General features: G+C 38.3%; 1 protein-coding gene across 1 annotated transcript; it reads right to left on the reverse strand.

Moving 5' to 3' along the window:
- Positions 1–77: 77 nt before the first annotated feature.
- Positions 78–2,767, reverse strand: BCR41DRAFT_386373 (hypothetical protein; the record flags this gene model as incomplete). Its single annotated transcript, XM_022027784.1, has 2 exons — positions 730–2,767; positions 78–106 (listed from the first exon to the last, which is right to left on the reverse strand). Exons 1-2 carry the CDS (start codon positions 2,753–2,755, stop codon positions 78–80), a joined length of 2,055 nt encoding a protein of 684 aa, XP_021881766.1. The 5' UTR covers positions 2,756–2,767.
- Between the last annotated feature and the right edge of the window lie 5,153 nt (positions 2,768–7,920).

Genomic DNA, 7,920 nt, shown 5'->3' on the forward strand with positions numbered 1-7,920 from the left:
TCACACATCCTGAATGTGTGTAACAAATATCGGCTCCGATTTGAAATGTTGGGCAACACAGCAGTAAGCGCTTTTCTTTACAAGTGATGTGATACAATCTGATTGACTATATATTTTTTATTTTTTATATATTAGATTAACGTTTTTATTTAAGCTCTGTGTCAAAATGATAAAAGCAAAAAAAAAGAAAATTATGAATTTAAATAAAAATAAAATAATAGTAAAGAATAACAGCAAGAAAAAAAAAAAAAAAAAAAAAAAAAAAGAAAAGAAAAGAAAGGATGAAAAGTGGTATAGAACAAAAAAGAAAAAGAAAAAAAAAAAATGTCTATGACAGTAATTAATGAAATAAAAAATATGAAAGTCTATCTATTTTTTTTTTTTTTTTTTTTTTTTTTTTGTTTTTTCTTTATACATGTATATTTGTGCAATATGTATATCAGTCACTTCCCATTCACATCATATCTACATCGCATATAGGTGACAATGGTTCAGATATGCTTGTCAAAGGTGTCGGAGGTGTCATGGGAGTCAAAGCTCCTACTGGAGTCACACCAAGTTGAAGCGAGGACCGGCGAGGACCCCGAAGTCGATTTTGCTTCTCATGCTGCTGTTGCATTACCAGCTGATGATGATGGTGGTGGTGATGATGATGGTGTTGTTGTTGTTGGTATTGGTGATGCTGCAAATGTAACTGTTGTTGTTGTTGTTGCAACTGCATCTTGATACGGACGAGCTCTTGTTGCTTTTGCAGACTCTGTTTTTCATGCATCTCCAAATCCTGTTGGATCTTTAGTTCTTGTTCCTTAAGTTGGGCCAGACTGATACCAACATTGGCAGTGGCATCGTTGGGCATCACAGGGCCATGAGACATGGGAGACATGGGAGACATGGGCGTATGGGTATATGAAGGCTTCTGGGCCTGAAGTGGATGAAGTACATGATGATGAGGATGGTGATGATGTTGTTGTTGTTGATGGGGATGGTGATGAGGATGATGATGAGGATGAAGGGAATGATAAGGTTGTGTTGGAGACTGAATCGACTGTGCTGGTGAGAGCGGCGGAGGCTGAAGCATCGCTGTTGGTGACTGTGGGAACCCTGGGGAGACCGGAAAGGAAGAAGCAGGCGTAGCAGGATTAGAGACTGTGGTACCTGCTGGCACCAATCGACCGTTTGTGATGCTTGGGATCATCAGTGTGAGACTATGACCTGGGTGTGGGCGTGGTCTCTGATATTGATGCTGTCGTCGCTGCATCTGCAGTAGCTCATGGTGCTCTGTATGGAAATGCCGGATCGATGCTCTGGAGTTGCTGTAGTGATCGCTCAGAGAGTGAGCCATTGCGACATCATGTGGGATAGGTACCTCTTGTGCAACCCCATTGCGTTGTTTCTCCATCTCTTGATGCTGTTGATGCTGCTGGCGATGCTTTTGAAGCTGCTCATATTCATATGCATCAAGCCCTAGGGCGTTGTTATATCCGTCTGAAGACATCAGTTGCGGACCAGCGCTGGTTGGATGCCCAGTCTCAACAACACCCATGGACGGACCAGACATCTCTGGGACACCTGGAGTAGGAGGGGCACTGTGGCTCCAATGGGGGGGCGAAAGTGAATGGCCTGCTTGATGAGGATGATGAGAACGATATTCAAGAGATGGACCCGATAACTGAGGGAATTGTGAGCGTTGATATTGCTCTTGGTGCTGCAAGAGTAGCTCTCGTTGTTGATGCTCATGCTGAGGCAGCATCGTCGTAGCAGGATATCCTCCCTGTTGAGCCGGAGAAATATGGGGGAATGACATGGCTCGGGGTCGGTATGGCTGCTCTGGTTGGCCATGAAGAGGAAGGAAGGAATTTCCAGAGAGGGGTTGATACCCTTGATGTTGAAGCCTGGCTGCTATCATTGCTGCATCACTCACAGCGGTCTTGCTACCACCCTTGGGTCGTCCTCGAGGTTTTGGAACTGCATCACGACAGGTCGAAGCCTTGGAGGGATGCTTGAGACAGTTCTGGCATGGTCTTCCATGGTCACACTTGATATGGGATCGCTTGCAGTTGAAGCAAGCGACAACTGGGACGATGGCATCCTCATATGAGGGGGTTGATGGTGTTGAAGGCGAAGGAGGGATGGATGAAGACGGTGTGGAAGAGCGCGTAGGAGATGGAGAACCTGAGGTTGTGGAGTTGATGTCCACAAATTCTGAAATCGAGGGCTGAGTATTAATGTCGCTAGGACCAGTTTTAAGATCTGATGCAGATACTGATGTTGATGTTGATGTTGATTCCAACGAACTTTCATGGAACGTGAAGTCATCAAACATTGATCCACCGTTTGTTTGTAACGAATCAACAGCGGATGCTGTAGATGAAGGGCCAGAGAGCTCAGTAGCAGCCAGGTTAAAATCAAATCCTTGTTCTGAAAACAATTCCATAGTCGCCAGGTTGTTTTCATCTTTGTGATCACCTTGAGAAGGGAAATCACACGAAATCAGGTCGGCTGCGCAAGATGACGATGAAGGCGACGAAGGATGGAAGAGAGAGCTTGGAAGTTGTGATTGTTGATCATGAGAATTAGGACTAAATGGTTCTGGGAGATTGAACCCAAGATCATCAAATGCAGACATGGTCTCTCTGAGATCATCCAATGACGATAATGTACCGTGTGTATGTGGATCAGTATAAGGTGGAGTTGCTAAAGAATGTGAGGAACTGGATGTGGTGGAAATGGCTGTAGATTTAGATGTACTACTCATGGTGATTGTAGGACGGAAAGGGATTTTGGAGGTAAAAAAAAAAAAAAAAAAAAAAAAAGACCGTTGTGTTTTTAGATTGAGTCGTACAAATTGATGCAGGGAATTAAAGAAGAAAGAGCGGTAGTACACTGCAAAAAATAAAAATAAAAAATAAAAAATAAAAAATAAAAAAATAAACGTGGAAAGAGGATAGAGCCGTTTTTTTTCTTTTTGAGTTCAACCGTTTTTGGGCCGGGGATATGGACTAATTAGGATAAATGAAAGGATGAATAGCAATTGCTTGTTAAAGAGAAAAGCGAGGAGAGGTTGGAAGTGTGTGAGATTTGTATTATGCAATGGGATAGAGGAGAAAAGGTATATTATAATAACAATAAGATCATTCTAATATATGATTAATGAGATTGTTGTTGTTGTTGTTGTTGTTGCTATTGTTACTGCCTTGCCTGTCGCTTGTGATACTGGTGGAAATGATGATTGGCGGTGATGTGGGTGCAACGTAAGGCAAGCCGTAACGGTGCTCCGAAAGAGGCGAAGTAAAAGGAGAAGAGCAAAAAAATAAAAAAAAAAATAAAAATGCTGGAGTGTGAAATGTCTTGTGATTGAATGAGTGAAGGAGAGGAAGAAAAAAAAAAAAAGAAAATCGACAATTAGGTGTGCAACGCGTTGGATTGGTTGACAACTGTTCTTGTTATTAATATGGGTGAATGGTAGAAAGATAATGATGTGATAGATGATGATATCTATCGAGCTGAAGAGGCTGGGTTCTTCTCTGTCTCGTTTGAACTTGTTTGGTTGTTTAGTGATGAGGAGTTCGTAATGGCTGTTATTGCAATCTCGGTCAAACGCGGGGGGGCTGGTCACTGGCTAGTTGACTTGCTTGATGGCTGTATTAAGAAAAACATACATTATTAAATAAATAAAATGAAATAAATAAAAATCAGAGTCATGAACGTTAGTGTCCGACTAACATCCAAATCCGCGTCTCCATCCAAGGGAAACACTTCCTTGATTGCAAAAAAAATCTTTGGAAGTCTCAACCGACACTCTGGACACTATGCTTTTTTTTTTTTTTTTTTTTGTGTTCCCATCCTTATTTTCTGTGTTCACAGTGCGTGACAAAATCTTATTTGCCTGGATATTCAAAGAAAGGATGGGGGCATGAATATAAAACTGTTTGGTCGCTTGTGTGAGTGTGAAAATAGAAGTGGGTTCCGTGTTTGAGTAGTGAATAAAAGTGTGGAATTGTCTTTGTATGATGAATGGGGGGGGGGGGGGGACAAGGATGACGATAAGGATGGGTAGATAATGGTTGAGTGGGTATGAAGCGGATAATGGTCCTCGCCCAGTTGAGAAGAGGCAAAAGTAAATGACAAAAATCAAAAAATACCTTTGCAGGGATCACAGATGGGAGACAAGAGAGATTGAAAGGAAAGGATTAGAGGTGCCAAAAGATTTTTTTGCACAATGGCAAGACTTTTTATAGTGAAGAGAGGGATCACCAATAAAAGGCATAAAAGAGAAAGAATACTCAGAGGAAAGAGGCTCCAGCGTTCGTTGAGCAAAATAAGGAGAGGGTATTGATTGAGTATTGTAAAAGATGAATGCTTACTTCAGTTAGTTTTATTCAATTTTTATTCAATTGATTCTAATGAACATTTAAAAAAAAAACTGAATAATAAACTTGAATAAAGCGCTGGTGTTGGTGTGGGAAAAGAATGAATAAGGATGGACAGAAGGTGCTTCTCTGCATGTGCGCATGGGTGATTGTGTGCCAACGCAATGGGATGTTTGTGTGTACAATAGTGAGAGGATAACGGACAACGAGCACCTATTATATTCTTTTTCTTTCTTTCTTTTTATCTTTTATTTTTTGGTAAAAAAAAACTGATAGTGCGCTCTATTCACAGTTTACGGGAAGGAGCTCGTCGGTAAATAGAGCAAGATAGACGGATAGAGAAGAGCAAGGGGAGAAGAGTGTAGTTGAGGTGGGAGAAAAAGAAAAGGGAAAGTTGGCGACAAAAAAAAATCTGGGCCATCTTTAACTAGCGATTGACAAAAAAAAAACTTGTAGTGGGTCATGAAATCTTTAAACTGGATCCACTCCAGATTAATCCTTATAAAATAATACTCAGCAGACAAATTGACCATCACAATGGCAATAGTTTTTTTTTTTTTTTTTTTTTTAATCTATTGTCCATCCAATCTCGTTTTCTCATTCCCATTCCTTTCTATTTAGATGTCAATTCAGGTACGCCGCAAATGTGAAACGAGCCAGATGTCAATCCACTCACAATTGCTGACCGAGAATGGACGTGAATAACCTTTGTCTCGACCAAAGATGTCGTCCTCTTTTATTTGTGCGTTCCAATATGTGGTATTGAAAAACAGAAAAGTGAGAATCTGTTTCAATTCGACGGCAGATCTTATACACGGAGCATGGTCATAAAAAATAAAAGTAAAAAAAGTAAGCAGCAAAGAATAAAGAGAAAAGAGAAGAGTAAAGAATTCAACTAGATATATGGAATAGATAGAATAGACAGATATATATTTATGAATATATATATTGCATATGCTTCTCCATTACTCCCGTCAAATTGACATGGCATGTCATAAATAAACACAGAAAAAACTTTATACATGCACTCATTTAACAGGGGTAAAGTGTTAAAAAAAGGACCATTTACTTTTCTATTGAATACCAACCTCCTTTAGGCAACCAAATGTAAATTGAAATATATTTTTATATACTTGCAACCCCCTTCAATCCAAACCAATATTATTACATTTTTAAATATAAAACCATTTTATTCATATATTTAAATACAAATAATACGCTCGGCCTACTAAAGATTGAATAGATTGCGCGAGCATTATAGAGGAATGTCATGGACAAAATGAGCAGTGAGAAAAAAAAAAAAAAAAAAAAAAAGTCTTGAAGAGAGCGAGAGAGTATCAAAAGAGTTTGTAGTCATTAGCATAGTCATATATATTATAACAATAATGTTATATAAGTACTTGAACTAAAAACTAAACAATTGTCATGCATGTGTATATAATATTGTTTATTTTGCCTTTGACAAAAGGATAGAGGAAGAATAGGAAAAAGGGCGGCAAAGGGTTGCAGAGCGGATAAAGTATATTTATATATACATATCCATAATTGAATTTAGTCCGTTGCAAAGCGCACATTGGGAAACCAGCACTCATTCCTTTTATTTTATTTTATTTTATTTTATTTTACGCAAATCTATACTCTGTTATTTTTATTATGATATACAAGTACATGTATATTCCTCCCTTCTTCCCAACAAAGTCACTGACCTTTTCTTCCCCACATTTGCCTTCGTTCACTTTTCTTGTGATTCATTCCGGCTGCAAACTAGTCACGTAATCTTAACTTCCCGCCGTTATTCTTGCTTTATAATTTATTAGATAAAAACAAAAAAAAAAAAAAAACGTGTAAAGATAAAATATAAAGGTTTGGGCGGTTGAAACATCCGTCATTTGTAATGGATGCATGGCTCAAGAAAGCTTTTATGTCCAAAAATAAGGTGAGATGCATGAGTTTTTTTTTTTTTTTTTTTTTTTTTTTGCGCCGTGCACCAACAATCGTAATTGTGTGTTTTTTTTCTTTTTTTTACTCAGCCAGGATCAACAAAACAGCAGCAAAACAATATTTTAAAACATGACAACAATGACAATAACAATAACAATAACAATAACAAAAAAAAAAAAAAAAAAGAGAAAAATTATAACCGCAGGCGCAGTGACTCAGTTAGATTACTGATGGTTCAGTAGCAGATAATTGTAAATAGAAAAAGACAAACAATTAGAAAAAAAAATGCGGAGATTCTTCAAGTTTTTTTTTTTTTTTTTTTTGCTCTGTGTACGTTGATCGTGGTCATTGTCGGGGATGTCTCGAGAATGCAGGGTGATTGCCCCATGCAGTAAACTAAACAGCGATCAGAAAAAAAAAAATGCTTGGCTCGTAAAACGGATCATGCAATGCCTTTTTTTATGTTTGCATTTCAAAAAAAAAAAGAGCGGTTCAGGTATAAAGAATGTGTATATACAGGGGCCATTCGTTTGTGCCGCCATGAACCTGCACGATTGCCGAATTTTTTTTTTTTTTTTTTTTTTTTTTGATAAAGTTGGTGAAGGCTCCCTTCACCACAGGCACTTACTTCCCCCTCACCTCCTTCCATCCCCCTTCCTCTTCTCCGTTCTCTCGTCGGCTTGAAAAGCACGCAGGCTCGTCAGGCTTAGTCTCACGCTATTGGATTAGACTATGACAATGGTGGTCTGAACCGTAACAGGCATGTTTAGGATATGCTAAGGTTATGCCTAGTGTTGTCATCCGCATGATCTTTACACGAACTTTGAAAGAATTTGCTGAACCTGTTACACCAAGTGAAGCATATCCAATAGATACGGAAAAAAAAAGGTTACAGATACCACGTTTTTTCTGCTTCCATTTCCGGATAAAAATCAGATTGTCTAAATCATTCCTTTCCAAAAAAAAAAAAAAAAAAAAAAAAAAAAAAGCTTACCAAACAGCGGGATAACTATCTACATCCTCCCGCCAAAAAAATAAAAAAATAAAAATAAAAAATGAGTTGTACTTGTTCTTTCTTCGTTGTATCATAACAATCAGGGAGTAAAAAAAGAACAAACACGTTGACACATTGGAAATGGCCTGAGCGTACTGAAAGATTTTTCCATGTTTCGGTATGGGTTGAAAAATGAGTCAGATCAATGAAGTAAAAAAAAAAAAAAAGTTCGTGTTGACGAGATTTTCACTCCACCTTTTTGTCCATTTTTTATTTATTTGTTGCTTGTTGTGTTGTTGTCCGTATTCTTAAGAATAATTTTAAAGGAGAGGAAGAAAAATAACTTTGGATAAAAAACGCTAGTGGTAGGCAAGTGCGTCCTTTTGCAAACTATGTTCATTTACTTCAGATAAAAGTTAATAAGTTCGAAAAAAAAAAAAATCGGGCAGCCAGGTTAGGATTAATTAAAAACAGAATAGGTTTGAAGGTTTGACTAATGACCTCTTCCAGTCTTCTGTGGCGTCAAAAAAAAGGACAAAGGCTTCCTATCTTCAGAACTTGTATTCTCCGTTTTGGTGAAGAGGTTGGAAATATGGAAAGGGAACCATATCGCCA

This window comes from Lobosporangium transversale (genome assembly GCF_002105155.1).
Source record: "Lobosporangium transversale strain NRRL 3116 chromosome Unknown BCR41scaffold_17, whole genome shotgun sequence".
Taxonomy (NCBI): domain Eukaryota; kingdom Fungi; phylum Mortierellomycota; class Mortierellomycetes; order Mortierellales; family Mortierellaceae; genus Lobosporangium; species Lobosporangium transversale.